Source organism: Dermacentor silvarum, chromosome 11 (genome assembly GCF_013339745.2).
Source record: "Dermacentor silvarum isolate Dsil-2018 chromosome 11, BIME_Dsil_1.4, whole genome shotgun sequence".
Taxonomy (NCBI): domain Eukaryota; kingdom Metazoa; phylum Arthropoda; class Arachnida; order Ixodida; family Ixodidae; genus Dermacentor; species Dermacentor silvarum.
The window spans coordinates 98,532,764-98,550,912 of record NC_051164.1 but is presented as its reverse complement, the minus strand read 5'-3'; the positions used below and the strand labels follow the sequence as shown (position 1 = coordinate 98,550,912).

The following is an 18,149-nucleotide window of genomic DNA, read 5'->3' as shown; positions in this document are numbered from 1 at the left end:
AAAACGCATTATAAGGCCATACCTGAAATGTTAGTCGTAAAAAGATCTGGCAAAGATCACACTAACACTAATTTGAAGTTGTTGCTTTGCTAAAGGTCAAACTAAGGCAAGTACTTCATTGTTTAGTTTGCTATGTACAACACAATAAGTTTAACCTATATTGAAACGGTGCTGCAATTTTTCATTCAAACTACTGTAGTCAAAATAATTTAAGATGCCATAAAAAGCAGTCCTGATAAACAAATTACCAAGATGTGGTGCCGACATACCACACAGCCAAGTGGTCACAAACTCCTCAGCACTTTCTAAACCAGTGCCACTGCGAGACATCCTTCAAATAACCCTAACATTTAGAATTGCAAACTGATGCTGGAATGAATGCAGTGCTTTCAGCCATAGTTCTCAATGTTTGTAAGCTGCAAACACAACACTGACATAGATGCTCTCCTGGCTTTTAGAATCCTTGAGCTTCAGGGCTCAGCGCAAAAAAGACCACCACAAACACCCATTTCCAACACTCTTACAAGTCTCAGAGCACAGTAAAAAGAACTTCCTCAATACCAGCTGCCAACAAAATCACAACCAAACATCACCGCTAAGACAAAAGAACAATCAATTATAGTTTGTACGACCGCTAAGACTAGCGCAGTTATATGCCATTAGTGATGCTTCGAGCCAACCTCTTGATCAACCTATACCTTCTCTTGAAATCGTGTAGCTGTACCACTCATATGCATCACAGCCTGTTTAGAGGCGAGGCCAACATGAAAGAGAATGCCTGGTTTACATTTAAGAGCATAGTTTCTCCTTACTTTAGCACTGAAACCAATGAAGTAACACAGACAGATTGTTCGAAATGACAACTACTTGCCAAGAGATGTTTGAACTATCACTTCTACAGCATCTTGTGGTCGTTTATTACCAATTAGGCGTTCCCTTTGGTATTGTGCCATCCTGTACAGTGTTCAGTGATTGAAACACGATACTACTCAAATCGTGTGGCAGCCTCCATTTTTTGCGCCAACAGTAAGCACTCAGTGATCACCGAGGGTTTCAATGCAGTCACAATGCATCACATGGGCTTACATGTAATGCAAAAAAATGCATCAGCCCAATAATCCCAGTGCCCACCGGTGGCACAAAAGGTGTCGGTAGCCACGATCTGCGACTATACCGTTTCAATTGCTGATCACTGCACATCCTGAAGCACCAAATATTGGGCACTACTGAAGGGTCAACACAAGGCATAGCTCTTAAACACTTATTGTGCAGTCATGTGTGCGAATCTGGAGTTGCAAATGGCCCTTGTAGGCCTAAATTAAGTGGATGTTTCTGATTACAAAGCCGAAAGCTCTACTGCTGATGCCATTTTCAGAACAGCAACAAATTTTTAGGCTCCCTCTTCCATGCCACTTTTTGCTGGTAGTCTACAACATTTATAAGGTCGATCGTTTACCGTCAGCAACTCGAGACTGCAACAACCTTTGATTAAAGCACACTAGATATTGGTAAAAAAAGATTTAAAAAAACAATGGCTACAGCTGGACATATTGCAGACGACAAGCATGAGCACTGTTTTATGTCCTGTCATCTGCTGTCATGCCGAGTCCTTTACTTCATGCCCTGTCGTCTGCTTCACGTCATGTAAACACGGTTTCTTTTTCCTCAACTGAGTATGCGCAGACAGCAGCCTAAATTAGCACCCTTCTTCTACCAATCATACTGTTGGCACAGTGCACCATCAGGTTTTTGTGTAAGTTCAACCAGTTTGTACAGTTTTCCACATGTGGCGGGTAGAAACATCTCCAAGAGATACAGAAAAAATATTTCACAGTTTGCCTTAGGTTTTCTGTAACTGTCTTCCTTCAATGTTTTGACACCTTAGTGTGCATTGTACCTGCTTCAAGCATGACAATGATCAGTGCTAATAATCAGTGACAAAGCCCGAGCAGTTATCCTGCAGATAAAAGTTGCAGCACCAATAACCCATTACAAAATGTGCTTTGCTCAATAAACTACAGAATCAGCATCTCTAGCTTTTTTGAAAGCCCTTCCTTCATTTATAAACAGTCAGCGCAAGACCAATATCAATGTCTGAAGTGAGCAAAAATCTCGTACGGTTATCACCCGATTTAAAACTAAGTGCTCGTCTCAGTTTAGGCCTTAGATATCAGCCCCTAAATAATACTTTGCATCAAAGTCTGCGATGAGAAATATAATTTTCCTGACAATTAGATGAAGCTTTGAAAGCAAATAAGTGACTTGCAGTCATTCAAAGCAATAATCCCCACAACTGAATTGGCAGGTGACACAGCACAAATTGAGCGGGTAGTATACACTGGCAAAATCAATTTGCCTCCATAGATACAGTGTCAGAGGAACAACATTTAGTACAGTGCAAGCTGCCAGTAACTGCTGAGCACAGCATACAGTTGCAGTGTGTCCACTTCACTCGTGAACGCTTTTTCGTAACTGCCTAATTTTTAAAATGTGGTGAAAATTAAACATATATATATATATATATGTTTTTTGTTTTTTTCAAATGCAGAGAAGTTTTTTCATTGCAGTAATAGTAAATTGCGGTGAAGAAGTTGCCACAGAAAATTCGATCATCATAATGTGCCCCAGCTGCCTGAAGCAAAAAAAGAAGAAAATCATATGCATATAAGTGGGCAGGCTTTGGCAGTGGAAGCAACACACAGTCACGAGCCGAGTGCAAAAAGAATCAGTGGGTAACGTCAGCAGATGAGGCACCGAATGAGCTGCAACTGAAGTCTTTAAAGCTGCAACACACAACGTAACTGCACACAAAGTGCGAGTCTGGATGGCTTAAGCAGCGTTGTTCACGTGAAACAAGGGTCACAGGCCTACAGCAAGCACCACCAGTGATAAATGCACAGACAGTCGCCACCACAAGGACTGAACACAGGGCGCATGTCCATCCACAAGTTAGTGTAGGCTAACAAACCATACCAGTGGCTGCAGTTGACTTGCAACATCTTTGAAAGGGACACCCCAATGTAAGGTTCGAATCACAGGAAAAAAAAAAACACGTCAGTGAAGAAAAAAGCACTAGCTGAGGACTGTAGGGTGGAAAGTGGTAAATCAGGAGTTCCAGCCTTTTCTTGAGCCTCCGTCTTCTTGTTCCAACTCTGGAGCTGAGGAGTGTAGGACAGTGACAAGACGACACTAGTGATGTTTTGCAGACGGATCAACGGTTGACGGCATCAGCAGTACAACTCAGGTCACATGTTACAGTAGTAGATGACTACTGAAAATAGCCGCGTCGAGGGAATAAGCTGCAGCACAAGTTGTCAGTGACATCTGCGAGGCTGTTCTTTCAAAACTGAACCACACGGAACACAAATTGAGAAGCCACAGTTCGTCATCACGGGGAGAGTTCATATCGACATCGGTGAGGCGTAACTGGGAGAGGTGGCCAGCTACTGTCGTCTCTAACAATGACGTCACATTGTGTAACGGTGTAGGTAGTTCCCAGGCACATATCCCTGGTTGCCATGGCGATCTTGGACGAACCACCACTCCGGGTTTGCGTGCAGGTCACACTGGTGGATCACCAGCAACACCTGTCCCTGGGCAACGCTAAGCTGGTGAGCACCGGCTGCCGAGAACGGGTACAGCGCATAGAAATACTGCGTGGAAAGGAAACAGCAGGGATTTAAATTCCAGCAGGTATGTCGACAAATTTTTTCTAGCATAGGCACCACCTGCAACTCGAGATCCCTGCAGCAACTGTGTCATGTCGCATGCCTAATCACTATCATAAGTGATAGGCCCCTGAACGCAAGCCAGTGAAAGAATTCTTACTTTAGATAAGTTGTGAATACAGGCCCAATTTTTGTTTAAGGAAATTCCTTGCTGTTCCTAACAATTGAAGTTGTGCATCACAATGAATGGCCGGTGAATGAACACATAATCAAGTCACAACATGCCTCGTTTGCATGCAGTTCACATGCCACAGCTGCATCATTTCTGCTGTTTTTGATGACACCAACTTGAAGATAATTTATGAAGACAATGAGAACTACTACCTGCCTTATGCAAGTTCAGCTTGGTTTGATTAAACATTTTGCAGCAAAAGAGCTTTAAGTGGGATGCCGTATTTGATAACAACAGCACTTCTTTATCTTTCTGTATCTACGATTTCAAAAAATAAACAGCTTCACAGCCGATGCAACTATGGGTGTGTCAAGTGATGTTTATGTGGCTTTTCCAGTGGGATATTAGTGCCTTTGCTCATCCCTATCCACATGACGTAACATTTACATTCACTGTTATGTTGTGATAGTCTCTCTAAAGACAGTGCAATCATACACTGGCCACCTCCATGCCATGCCATAGGTTGCTGCAGTACACAGGACTGTAAACAAGCTGCCAGTTTACCACCCGAACAACAGTATTATTAGCATAAAGCTTCAATGATCAACAAAAAGTGCAGTGATTTTTGCATAGCTGGTGCTTTAAAGCAAAAGCAAAACACATGGTTCCCATGTGCAAGTTCTCATGTCCCCAAGTGATAGTATTTTTCTCAACAGACCCAATTTTCGCTGCTTCCACACTTCCTCATCAAAAAGAAAACCTAGGACTATTTGATTACACGGTGTAATGTAGATAAGTGCAGGAGCAGTGCATCAGACAAGCATTCTCAAGATACCCGAGGCAAATTGGGTGTGCCAAGATAAAAGAGCACAACAATTAAAACACACACTAGCAATGATGAAAGTTCTGCTCTATGTTTCAACAAAATGGCATCGTAAAGCCTTGCTGTAAAACAACCCTGCATTGAAGAACAAAGCCCCGCGCAAGACCATAACTAAAGGCAAAGAAACGGTGAAGAGAGAAAGGTCAGCAGGCATGGTGGGAGGGCAAAACACAAAGAAATGGCAAATGTTGACTACATTCAACTTAGCTGCTCCGCAACAATAGCACAAAAATCAGCACATCTGAGGAGCAGCTTGCGGTACAGCACTTCACTTTAAACTGTGTGCCAGCAGTGGTGATGCAAGTTCCATTAGAAATTTGAACAGGTAGTTAGAGAAAAACCAAGACATAGGACAGCTCTGCAAGATTTAAACAAAAAAAAAAAAAAAAAAAAGGTCTCACCTCATTGACAATAGGAGGGCTGCCCGCTGCAGATGCTCCCAAAGCATCAAGATTTCCGTAGCGGGAGCCCACATCTGCTGTTTTCATCTCGGCTGCTTCCCTCTGTTTCTGCGGTGGAGGCGCAGCACCTGGTGCCTTGGTTACACCCTCAGAGAGCGGGTCGAACTCAAGGTTGGCATACCGAGAGCCTGTAGTCTCTGGCTCCCGGATCGGCGACCCGATGGAGGGGCCGTTCTCTTCCGGAATCTCCTCGTAGGTGTGACGCTCAGCCTGGTTGGTTGCAAAAGAGTAGTTATAGCTTGTCACGTCACCGCCCTTCTCTGCGCTTCCAGCAACTGTTCTCATGGAGGCGTTGTCAGGCCTGCCATGACTCGCTGCCATCTGCCCTAGCGAGCTTCGACGTGGATCGCCAGGTGATGAGGCGGCAGATGAAGAGATAACTGAGGGTACAGCAGAAGATGATGGCATTCCACCGGAGATGGACCCATTTGGAACTTCAGCAGCCGATGATGGGGACAAGGAATTGGAGTAACTCGGGTTATAGCCACTTGGGTTGATGGCTTGGCTTGGCAGGGTCGCAGTGACTTGGCTTGTACTACTTCCACTTGGCGTCAGCGGCCGTGATATTTCAGCGTATGTGTATGGTTTCCTGCAATTTATGATGAAGGCACAGATTGGAAACAAGCAACAATGGCAAAATGTAATTGATGTTTCAGCGAATACCTTAATTAAGTGAAGTAGAGATAGAGAGGTTATCCTATTGGGCAGCATATCATTTCTGTGACTGGCCATGAGAATTTGTACAATGGATGTTTCAGCAAATACCTTAAGTGGTTCTTAAATAAACAGTGAAGTAGAGATAAAGAGGTTTCCTATTGGGCAGCATATTACTTCTGTGGTTGGCCATGATAATTTGTATGATGCTCACTTACTTAATTAAGATGAAAAGTGACTAACTTTCAAACTATTACTTTAGGGAATAGAATTTAGGGTGTAGATCTGCATGCTTGAAGAAAGCATCCTGTGTTCTTTTTTTTAATGTTCATTGTCCATTTGTGCACTGCTTACAATGGATCACTTCCAACTTCCTTGCTAGCGGTTACACTGCAATATAAACTAAATTTGATCTTGTTGGTATGGCTGCATAATGAAAAATTAGCAACATAAAAATAGAAATGACACGAAAGAGCAGACAAGACAGAGCACTAGTACAAAGTACAACACAACCGTTTAGTATTATGGAACCCCGGTATAAACACTCAATAAGCAGAGGAGTGGGGGGAAAGCGAGAGAAATACAACACAACTGCCTAAAAAAAAATGACAGCAAAGGGAAAGCATCCTTTCATTCAACATGAAGGTAGTCAATCCATTTGCTGGTCAGGTTAACTAGTCACACTGGTGACCATCCCTTTCCAATGAATCGACGGATTTCACGCACTCAGAGCGAATGCACAATGGCCCTGCCAACACCGCGATGAGAGTAGTCCTCGCTTGATTTTCCACTGTACTTGGGTTCAAAGCAACTGTACATGTGTTCAAGGCAATATTGAGAGCAATGTTGAGGAGAGCGTGATTGTGAATCTTTCCAGGAAATCAATGAGGGAACTTGAGGGTTGCACCTCCTCAACTCCGATCTTATTGCAGAATCTTTTTTTGTTCTCACCTCCCCAACTATTGATCTCGAGAGCTAGGTAGGTTGTCATGGTAAAAACAGAATGTGCTTCTTACCAGAGTCGCCCTTCAGCCTGCTAACGACTACTACGTACCACTGGCATGCTTTGCGGCAGAATAGTGAAGCTCATAAAATCGGTCGATCGTGAAAACCCCGCAAACATTATAAGTTGGTTACAGTGTAAGTTGGTTACGGTGTAAGTTGATTACGGTGTACGTTGGTTACGGTGTACGTTGGTTACGGTGTACGTTGGTTATGGTGTACGTTGCTGTTTCTCCTGCGCCTGACACCCACCTTTGTTCTGAAGGCTGTGGGCTTGGACTTGCTCGCGACACCTGCGTTGGGGTTCGTGGCCTCAGGGGGTCGGTGGCACTGTATGGCGGTGGTGGGTCATACCCGACTGCTGCTGGCGGCTGCGGGGACACGCGCAGGTGCGAATCAGGGCGCCCCTGCGGCCGGTGCAGTGGTCGCAGGAACTTGGCTGCCACAAAACCTTTGGTTGCTGCAAAGCCAATCAAACGACAACAACTTACCGGCTAGTTCACCAGCAGCTCAGTGTCTATACAAAAACTGCTACATATTCCACTTGCACGAGGCAGCACACAGGTACACAAGGTAGAGGACAACAGAATTTGAATATCAAAACAATTAGTTTCACTGTACGACTAGAACAAATTGTCGACAACGAGAGCAGCGACTAAGGTCAGTGGTCGAATGACACAGTTTGTGATTGGCTCCTTTCATACAGCTAACTGTCGACGACGCCATTTTAATGCATTTTCTACTGGATGTAGCAAACTCTCATCCTTTTGAGAGGCATGAATGCAATTTTAGTGGATGGCAGATTCTTTTAGAGAACTTCAAATGAAAGATTCAGTAAATACTTGGGGTAATCAAAATTACAGTGAATCGTGGTGAATTTCTAGTGTTCATCTGGGTAAGTCATTGCAAGGAAAACGAAAAATGCTAATAATTGTACATTGCAGATCCAAGTGATGGTTGCCAAAATCCGTTCAAGAATATGCTACATTCATTATGCACACCTGATAAAGCTGCAGTGCTTGGTATGTAATAAGTCTGATATTGTAAGTACATTGCACATGATAAACAGGAACATTATCAATATTATTAAAAGCAACAATAAAACGAAACATGTAGAAAGCAATAACTATATGTAACAGAGGACTGACATACCCCAGCATAACATCTGTTGACAATGCACAGTGTCGGTGCATGAATTAGCCAAACAGTTGTGTAAGGTCAATAAAATGCGGAGTTTTAATTAAACAGTCAGCTTTCCAATCGAAAGTTCAGATTGCACACAACGAAATGTGCAAAGCAATTTTAAAAAATGTCAGCAACGACGCAGCCATAGGCCACCCCGAATGGGGTCAGTCTAGCAAATGAGTTAACAGAAAACTAGATAACAGATGTAAAGGGTAAAGTAATCTAAACCTCAGATTTCGTTCACATTTGCTTCAGAGCACCGTGACATTTTCAATTGGATGGCATCCTTTCCATGGCCTCCCTGCCATGAAACAAAATTTGATTCGCGAACAGGCAGTGTATGGCAGGCACATTAACAGGTGTAACATTTATAGAAACAAGAGCACCAGCAGCACAAATTAGAAAGCAAATGCGGGTAGCTGATATTCGAGTACACATCAGGAGAAAGAAAGAGTTGGCAGATATGTAATGCAAAGCACAGAATAACCATGGCCCTTACGTTTACCAGAATGAATTCCAAGGGTTGGCTATGACAGGGTACTGAGAGGGTAGGCAGTACCCTGTCCTAGAAGTAGCGATGAGATTAAAAATTTACAACCATATTCTTGGCTATGTTGGCATCATCATCATCAGCCTATATTTATGTCCACTGCAGGACGAAAGCCTCTCCCTGTGATCTCCAATCACCCCTGTCTTGCGCTAGCTGATTCCAACTTATGCCTGCAAATTTCCTAACTTCATCACCCCACCAAATTTTCTGCCGTCCTCGACTGCGCTTCCCTTCTCTTGGTATCCATTCTGTAACTCTAATGGTCCACCGGTTATCCATCCTACGCATTACATGGCCTGCCCAGCTCCATTTTTTCCACTTAATGACAACTAGAATATCGGCTATCTCCGTTTGTTCTCTGATCCACACCGCTCACTTCCTGTCTCTTAACGTTAGGCCTTACATTTTTCGTTCCATCGCTCTTTGTGGGGTCCTTAACTTGTTCTCGAGCTTCTTTGTTAACCTCCACGTTACTGCCCCATATGTTAGCACCGGTAGAATGCAATGATTGTACACTTTTCTTTTCAACAACAGTGGTAAGCTCCCAGTCAGGATTTGGTAATGCCTGCCGTATGCACTCCAACCCAATTTTATTCTTCTGTAAATTTCTTTCTCATGATCAGGGTCCCCTGTGAGTAATTGACCTAGATAAACGTACTTCTTTATGGACTCAAGAGGCTGACTGGCAATCCTGAATTCTTGTTCCCTTGCCAGGCTATTGAACATTAAGTTTGTCTTCTGCTACCCCACTCTTACACTTTCTCAGTTAAGGTCCTTATTCATTTACTGTAATTCGTCCCCATTGTTACTGAATAGGACAATGTCATCTGCAAACCGAAGGTTGCTGAGATATTCGTCGTTGATCCTCACTCCCAAGCCTTCCCAGTCTAAGAGCTTGAATACTTCTTCTAAGCATGCAGTGAATAGCATTGGAGAGATTGTGTCTCCTAGCCTGACCACTTTCTTGATAGGTATCTTTCTACTTTTCTTGTGGAGAACCAAGGTTGCTGTGCTATCCTTGTAGATATTTGCCAAGATATTCACATATGTCTCCTGTACTCCTTGATTACGCAATGCCTCTATGACTACTAGTATATCTACTGAATCAAATGCTTTTTCATAATCTATGAAAGCCATATATACAGAGGTTGATTGTACTCCGCAGATTTCTCTATTACTTGATTGATGACATGAATATGATCCATCGCAGAATATCCCTTCCTGTAGCCAGTTGGCATAGGACAGGATCTCTGGGATACAGAGTTTTCTACAAGAATTACCAAAGGGAACTCTGGTGGTGCCGCAGTTATTCAGCTGCCATGGAAATGATGTCTACAGTAGAACCCTGCTGTTGCATTCCCGGGTGCTGCGTTTTCCTGGCTGTTATGTTGTTTTCGGCCGGTCCCAGCATAGCTCCCATAAGATCCAATGCATTGGTAACCCCGCTGTTGTGTTGCAAGTGTGGAACTGTTCCCGCATCATGCGTTGCGAACTGCCATCCCGCGCCAGCCCAAGCGGCCATGTTGACTTTTCACGTAGCTTGGCTAGGTGGCTTAACAATGGGATTGGCCACCCAAAATGCCAGGGGCGACTCCTATAACGTATTTTCAGTTTCTGCCAGCAAGAATATCACCTTTGAGATCTGTATTTGCTATCTAAAGATGGTTTTGGTGCATACATGTACCGTATAAAGTCCAAGGGGAATAACATCGTCACCGCACGACGTATGTGCGAGTGAAAACGTGCGAGGGCAGCAGACGGTCGCGGCTCAATTTCGCGCGCAATAAAGGAAAGCGGGGAGGAAGCGCGCTGTCTTCCGTCGCGCTCGAGGCAAAAGGGGAAGGGGAGAGACAGAAGGCCGTGTTGTACTCTGGCATCAACTGCATATTGCGTGGCCGGGCAGGATCGCGCGGGCCGTATCTTGAAAGCAATTTGCTTTGGGGGCATAGTCTACGTGCACTGACGGCTCATACTGTTGTATGTGCTGTGTTTTTGCCCAGCAGGTTGCGTTGAAGCGATAGACAGCACGAAGGTCACTTCGATAGACAGCACGAAGGATCACTGCTGCTGCCGCGCTTCCTCACGCCAGCGTTTTCACAGCGTCCATGGCCATCGAGTGTGATGTGTTCATGTTTGCCTACCTGTGCACGCTGACATTTGTTGTTTACAAGTTTATACAGATGATAAAACTACTATCCTTACTTTGTATAGCTGTCTACTAATTTGCTATTGCAATCGATGCTTTGCCTTTTGGGCGAAACTGCGACTCTTTTTTTGCAAACATAAGAGTTCAAATAAAATTGAGTGCAGTTCACCACTACTCTTATTTCCCCGTTTCCCGGCTCTTAATTTTTTTTTACGGTCCCATGAGAAATGTATCAGTGGGGTCCTACTGTACAAGCATGGATTTGCCTCATCTTCATGCTTATGGGTTCAGAAATTTTTATGGTGTTTATTTATTACACTTTATCTTTCTAAATTCCCAAGCGCACAATGTTTTGCAAACACACGAAGGCAATAAGATTCTGTGCACACACAATCACTGCATATTGTTGAATTTATAGCAATGTTTTGTTGAAAATGAAAGCCACAAAGGCTTTTTGAGGCCACAAGCACAAAGTTCAGGCAAATTCATTAAGCACACGTCATTCCTATGCAGGCAGCACTGCCATGCTTGCAATTCCTGTAGACACTAATGCCCAATTCAGCTCTAGCATTTTTTGTAGAAAAATATTGCTCTGGGAGAGACTTTTCTCCTGGAGTACACTCATTATGCTATGACGGCGATAATGATGATGATGTTCATTTTAACCCCTTTCGGGTGCCACGCCATTATCCCGAATATGACCAAGAATGGCCAAATTATTTTCAAGGACCCCAGTCGCCAACATGTTTTACTTCTTTCACAAGAATAAACTTGCTCCTGCTTGCACTGTCGCACAAGTTGAGTGCTGTTATCTGCCAGAACCACAACAAATCACTGACATGAAACTAGTCCGTCCATGGCACGGCTAGAACATGAGAAGTACCGTCAACGAGCCGAGTTCATCCGTGGCTGTTTTTACCACAAATGCGTGAACAAACCCAGCTCATTTATGGCACGGGGGGGGGGGGGGGGGTTAATGATCTTGCATGGAATTACTTATTTATGCATGAATGTGTTCAATCAATCAATCAATTAATCAATCAAATGATCAATGTGTTCACCTCCATTATCGACGAACCACCGTTCAGGGTTTCCCATGGGGTCCTGCTGCTTGACTACGCCAACAATGTCGCCAGTGTGGAGGTTGATGTCCAGAATGTCGGAGGAGGCATAGTCCTCCGCGACGGTGTAGACGAATTCCATGGGATAGCTGGAGCGCACAAACACCCGCTGCATTTCTGTCTGAGGCTCCTGTGGAAGAGAGCAAGCATACAAGATTAAGCATCCATGAACGAGTGTTGCTTAGCGGCAACGGACCAAAAAAATTATTTTTTTCGTGCAGAGTTCTGGCTTTGGGTACGGAGTTTCTGGCTGAATGTCTTAGGCCAACGTTAAATGACAGGCAGTAAGTGTTCTCTGTTGGATTAAAGGAGGAACAGAGGATGAGGAAGAAGTTTGTCACATGACTCACTTTCTTTTGAGAGCACAGCAGCAGAGAAAGGCTGAATCAAGATCCCTGGTGGCAGTTGTTTCACACAGGTAATGTAGAGGAAATGCTATGTTATACTTCCGTTTCACATCCGACAAAAACTCTGTACAAATTCGGCACGAAGCTATAAGCGGCTTGGGGTGAACCTCACTTCCAATGTACTGCTTGGTGCTGCCCACTGACAACAAACCTACAGGTGAAAAAGTTTCTGCTAAATGTTTCTTTTCTTTACATTTAATACCCTTGATGTAGGTGTATTTTGTACATTTTGATAAAAAATAAACATTTCCTTAAGAATTTTCATATCTACTTAAAAGGCTAATAGATGAGATTAGTTGTGTAGCACACAAATTATCCGCAGACATCTTACAGTTGACTTCCGTTAATTAGACCCTCAACGGACCGACGAAATAGATCGAATTATCCGGCGGGTTGAATTAAACAAGATGCAGAAAAATATGCCAAAACACACAGTCAATTCATTAGGCAGCATTGCCAAAGTCTAACTCGCCCCCCGAATCAAACGCACAACCACTTTCTGAGTGTCCAAAATAGAAAATTAACGTAGAAATGACATTAAAGCTCCTAAAGAAAGAAGAAATCTAATATGTACCCGATCTTTTAGCAAGAAGAATTGGCAAGCATGAATACATGTTGCACAATGGCGGTCATTTTTTTTTTTTGTCAACTTCGCCGCACGGTCTTTAAAGTCAGCTTCGCCCCAGTACAGCCGTGTTATGCGGCAAAGCATACAAAAGCCACGACCTCAGTTAACGGCTCAATTCCTTGTAGAAAAAAAAAAAAAAAACTTGCACTCAGCCGCACAACGCTTGAAACAGCGAAGCTGGGCGATCATAGCCCAGCATTTTCCGGAAGTGCGTGCGAACTTTTCATCTTATTACTCATGATGATGATAATTTCTTTTCGCGCGTCTCGGACTTACGGCCGTCACTGCACGTTGCATAGTGCAGCTTGCAACACCAACACCGCGTTGCAATGCCGACAAAGCGTTCCAGCAGACCTGCTCCGTGAATGCGTCTCTCTCTCTCTCTCTCTCGCTCGCTCTCATAGCACGCAAAAACTCTTCACCTCGCAGAGCACGAGCGTGCGAACGCGCCAGCTGTGGACAAAGACAACGACGCTCAAACGCAATCATATGGTTTGCATAAATGCATGTTCTGCAAGCGTGGCTGTATAGGGTAGTGGTTACGATGCTCGCCTTGGGACCGGGGATACCCGGGTTCGAATCCCGCCTCGGCAAGAAAGTTTATTTTCTTTTATTTCTTCATAGTTTTTCGATAAAAACCACAAATTACGGCTGGCTTAAACAGCTTCGCTGTTAAAAAAAGCTGCGCGTTAGAGTACAGCAAATACTGTAATAATTCACGGTGAGCTAAGGCTATTGCATGAAAACTTTCTTAGGGCAGGCTAAAGATATACGTTTTCGATAGCAGATAATGTACGTTCAACACATTCCCGGTCCCATAAGCTCCGCAGAGACAGATGCTGCCACTAAAGGGGTTGCTATTGGCGTTACCATAAAGGTCGGGCTGTGCGTGCTGACTAGTAAAGTTTGAATTATCTGATGACAATCAATTTTAGGATTGAAACAACAAAATTTTTGCGCCCATAGAAATGCGCGGGTGCCGGTTAGGACCTTTGGTCGGGATCGATTAACCGGAGTCGAATTAATGGAAGTCTACTGTACCAACTCACCAGCTTGCCAGGGATGGTTGCGCTTGGCGAAGAGCCAAGCCCCAGGCGGGCAGCCATCTTGGCCCCGGCACTGCGGGAAAGGGTGCCCCCACCCTCGGCTTTGGCCAGGAGGCCAGTGAACAGGTTGGCCTCGCTCGCACTTGGCTCTTCCGCGAGAGTCTTGAGCACCAGGCTGTGCTTGATGCGGAAGTTCTCCAGCACATTGCTGTTGCCCTTGGCGCTAAGCATCATGGGAAGCTGGGAATGGGTGAAGGGGGAGAAAGCACTATGAGTTGAGTTCCAATGTGAGGTTCCTGATGGGCATAGATGCTCGTTTTAGAGACAAGGCTGACTCAATTTTCCAAGAAGATCGCGACACTTATTTCTGGTGTCATCATATGTTGCGCTACGTTATGTGTTGAACCAAGGCATAAACATTCAGTTGCTGTCGAGCAGTGCTTCTTTCTTGGTGCTTCTCCAGTAGTAATCTCCCAATGGAAATTGGTTTGCAAGCTACTCCCCCCCCTCACCATCACCGCCACAACCACCACCACCACCACCAACACCACCTTACACCTCCCAAGGAACAATACTCACCTCCATAAGGCTGAGCATCTCACGTGTGGTGCGGCCGATGAACGTTTTGCGGGCGCGCAGGAACTCCTGCACGCACGACTGCAGCACTTCCCGGGCAATGCCACACAGCTTGGGAAGCTCGTCCAGAAGCTGCGCGTTGAGCGCACAGTATGTGTTCTTGGCCAGCTGCTGTTCCTCCGAGAGCTGCAGCATGATGCCAAGACAACCAGTTAGCCCAATTTGTTTTCTCACAGTTCGGATTACTCTCCCAGTCAAGTGTTCCATCACCGCTCAGTGTTCTTATTCAGGAAGTCTTGCCTAACCACACCTTATCACTGTGCTTGCCACTTATCACTGTGTTAAAGGCGCACTGGAAGAAAATTTCGCCCTGGCTAAATCGGTTATAAATGGGTAGCGTATAATATTGAAGCTATCTTGGCAAATTTGCACAGCAGCTGTCTCATTTTTCTTATTAACAGCCTTTAACTCTTTCCCTACCATGGGGAAAATAGGTGTTCCTTTGTAGGTTACGCCAGATTTTCTTTTCTGAAGAAACTACTGCACTCAAAATTTTATGCAATACATAAACAAAAAGCATAATGAATGCACTTCTCATGCATAAAAGTTTTATTAACGAGATATTTGTCATAAAAAAGCTACAAATTGCCAAAATCAAGATTGTGGGATAAAACTGAACAAAGTTTGTAATGACACGCTTGTATTGACAAATAAAAAGATGTAATGAAAATTATCAGATATAGGTGAGAGAACGTCTCGAAAGCGACGTTTCAAACCATCGATAGCGGGCTAACCATGCCCAATGGGCGCGGTACAGAAAGAGCTAAATAACACCTAAGCAGACAACACGTGCACCTACAGGTTAGCAGATGCGATGCGAATCCCAGACCACGGCCTCGGCAATTTTCAGTCCGTAGCAGGCACTACCTGATCTCGGAGGTCCAGTCAAGGAGGTGCGTTGTTTCTCAACGTTCAGGGTTCTGCATCATTTTCTAATCTGTCTAAAATTATCTAATCCTGCGAGCTTTTCATTACGCACCCACTCATACTTCAAACATAAAATTATGCACAGAGTCTGCTCTACATCTACACAATCTGAAACCAAGCTCTTTACAGGTTCCAAAGCTTTATTGCAGTTGGCCTTTCATATCACACTACGTAGACAACAGAAGCTCATCAACAAGGGTAGTGGTGCAATTCATAAAAGACAACACCTGTGCAAAATTAATAAGACGCAAAGGCACAGGCACCACAAACACTGCTTACTAGAACTAACATGTACTTAACACTGGGCTACAACAGCTAAAAACCACACTAAACAAAACTTTTATCATGCATGGCCGATTAATGCTTTTTTTTTTCCCCAGCACCAACCAAATTTCTTTCCTCGTGACACCATCAGGAGTGGTGCTAATGATGTTATCCCCTTCCTTTTTTAATGCAAGATGCCTCGGGGACTTATTTGCTCTGTTTTTAATTTTACTGTTCCCAAATGTGCACAACACACAACAATATATTTCTGTTCCAGCACAAGATACATTCACTAACACCGTGCTCGGTCGCGACAGTTGCCTGGCAGTATAGGGACCACTGCCAGGTATACTGGAATGTGCAATGACGTATGAAGGGCCAGCATAGGCTACGGCATTTCATCTGGCGAACATGAAAGGCACGCACTGCTGTTGCCATCATCACACTCAGCCGTAGCCCATGTGTTACCAGTATTATCAGATTATTAATAAGGCTGCGCTAATATTCCAAAATTTCAAATGCAAATAGGACAGCCTTTGGTTGATTCATAATTTGATTTGACAACTTTAACTTACAGCTGAGTAACAGAAAGCAAGGATGGTTAAGAAAAGAACTCTGCAAGACCTCTTCAAATGTATGCAGTTAATCTATTTCAAACAGAATTACAGTAGACCAGAAAAGTTTACGGACTAAGGGATCTCAGAAAAAGCTGAATATCTCCGCTGCCCAAAACGCAGCCTGGTATTCCCATTTCCAGCCTCTACTGGTATATGCAAACAACATTGTGATGTACGGTTTTTTACTGGCTACTTTTAAAGGCTGCTCCGAATATTCAGCGTTTTCGGAGATCCCGTGGTCCGTAAGCTTTTCTGGTTGACTGTACAAGAACCACCAGAGCACAGGGAGCAAATTTATATTTTAAAATGAGAGGAAAATAGGCTATCCACTGTCTAAGATGTGTCAGCTTGCCGCATGTGCCGATTGCGGCATTCCTGCCGCAATCAGGGCACAAAACTTTCTTTTGTATAACATAATGTATCTTCATTCGCTACTATCATTTCCTGTCTAAGAAGTGCAGTTTGCTAAACGTTTGTGGAAATCGACACTTGCTTTCTTTTTATGTCAATTTCTCAGTAACAAGCAGCGCTTCAGTTTTCTTTTTTTTTTTTTTCCGTGCTTGCGTTCAAGTGCCTTTTTCCTATAGAACTACGAAATTGCTCACTACCATCAATTTCTATAAGGTGTGGGTTGCTTAACGTCTGTGCAAATGAAGGTTGCCTTCCTAGCTCTTTCTCATTTCTGTTCTCTCTCTCATTTCTGCGTAATAAACAGTGTTTTGGTTCCTTCACATGTGCTTGATTAAAGCGACTCTTTCCTGGAGAAACAAGAAAGAGATTAGAAGGATGCAGCATGGCTCACCGCCTTCTGCTTGGTGAAGTCTCTGTTCTTCTCCAGGCGGCTCTTGCTGGCCACGTAGTCGAGCAGCTTGTGCTGCCGCTTGGTGATCAGCTTGTTGGGACCCACAAACATCTGCAGGAGCTGCTTGAGCACACCCTCCACATCACGATCCACCGCCATTGCCTGTTCCATCACAAGGAAAAGTGGTGCATGTCAGCGCTCCTCAAAGTACTCAAAATTTTGCTCGTAAAAATTTGGTCATAAAAATTTGCTCGTAAAAATAGTAAAAATAGTTTGAATACGAGGTTTGGATACAGTCTGTGGTTCATTAACAGGCAATCCAAGGACACGAGTGTTTTTACAGCTGCTTTTCACTACCAATTAGAATGTCGCCACTACAAGTTTGACCGACCGTGTGCTCGGCAGCTGGACACCACAGCAACCAAGTCACTTCAGTAGGTATTGATACGTGCACTCCTTTAAAAAATTGGTCATTTACGGTATTTATGAATGAATGTGAAACAACTGAAAGGGACTCACAAACTCGTGCCAGTGCTGGGAACAGATGGTGTGCTGGACCGCTCGGTAGCGCTCCACCTCAGGCAGCGACTTGCGGTCGTGGTAGTACTGGACCAGGTCTTCCGACAGTTGCAGTGACACGTGCACCGTTTGCTGCACCCGAAAAAAAAAAAAATTAAGTGAGAACATCTGGCTTTGGTGACAGCTGCTAAACAAAAGAGGGGGAGGGAAGTTCAAACTAATCTTCTTCAAGACTGCAGAGAGGTCAACAGAATGCAACGTCATTTGTAACCTACTCAACTAGTGATTTATCATGGTGGACTAATAGTAGCTCTTGCTTGGGGATCATCCTGTGTTCTTCCCTTTCCGATTATCCTCCTGCCTTCTAAATCAACATCACTGTTATTCTACGCATTCAGACACTTGCGTGTAATGGTCAAAGGGATGTTATTGCATTGAAAGTTCGCACAATCACATGTTAG

General features: G+C 44.1%; 1 protein-coding gene across 1 annotated transcript in view; it reads right to left on the bottom strand.

Moving 5' to 3' along the window:
• Positions 1-2,515: 2,515 nt before the first annotated feature.
• The window catches only part of LOC119433580 (dynamin-binding protein-like), a 58,879-nt gene continuing 43,245 nt past the window's right edge, over positions 2,516-18,149 (bottom strand). Inside the window, exons 16-23 of the mRNA XM_037700830.2 lie at positions 17,689-17,820; positions 17,170-17,331; positions 14,503-14,685; positions 13,927-14,163; positions 11,783-11,972; positions 7,093-7,300; positions 5,125-5,773; positions 2,516-3,653 (exon numbers count right to left, since the gene is read on the bottom strand). Of these exons, the coding sequence (XP_037556758.1) occupies positions 3,468-3,653; positions 5,125-5,773; positions 7,093-7,300; positions 11,783-11,972; positions 13,927-14,163; positions 14,503-14,685; positions 17,170-17,331; positions 17,689-17,820 (1,947 nt within the window). The 3' untranslated portion in view covers positions 2,516-3,467. The remainder of the gene's footprint in view (positions 3,654-5,124; positions 5,774-7,092; positions 7,301-11,782; positions 11,973-13,926; positions 14,164-14,502; positions 14,686-17,169; positions 17,332-17,688; positions 17,821-18,149) is intronic.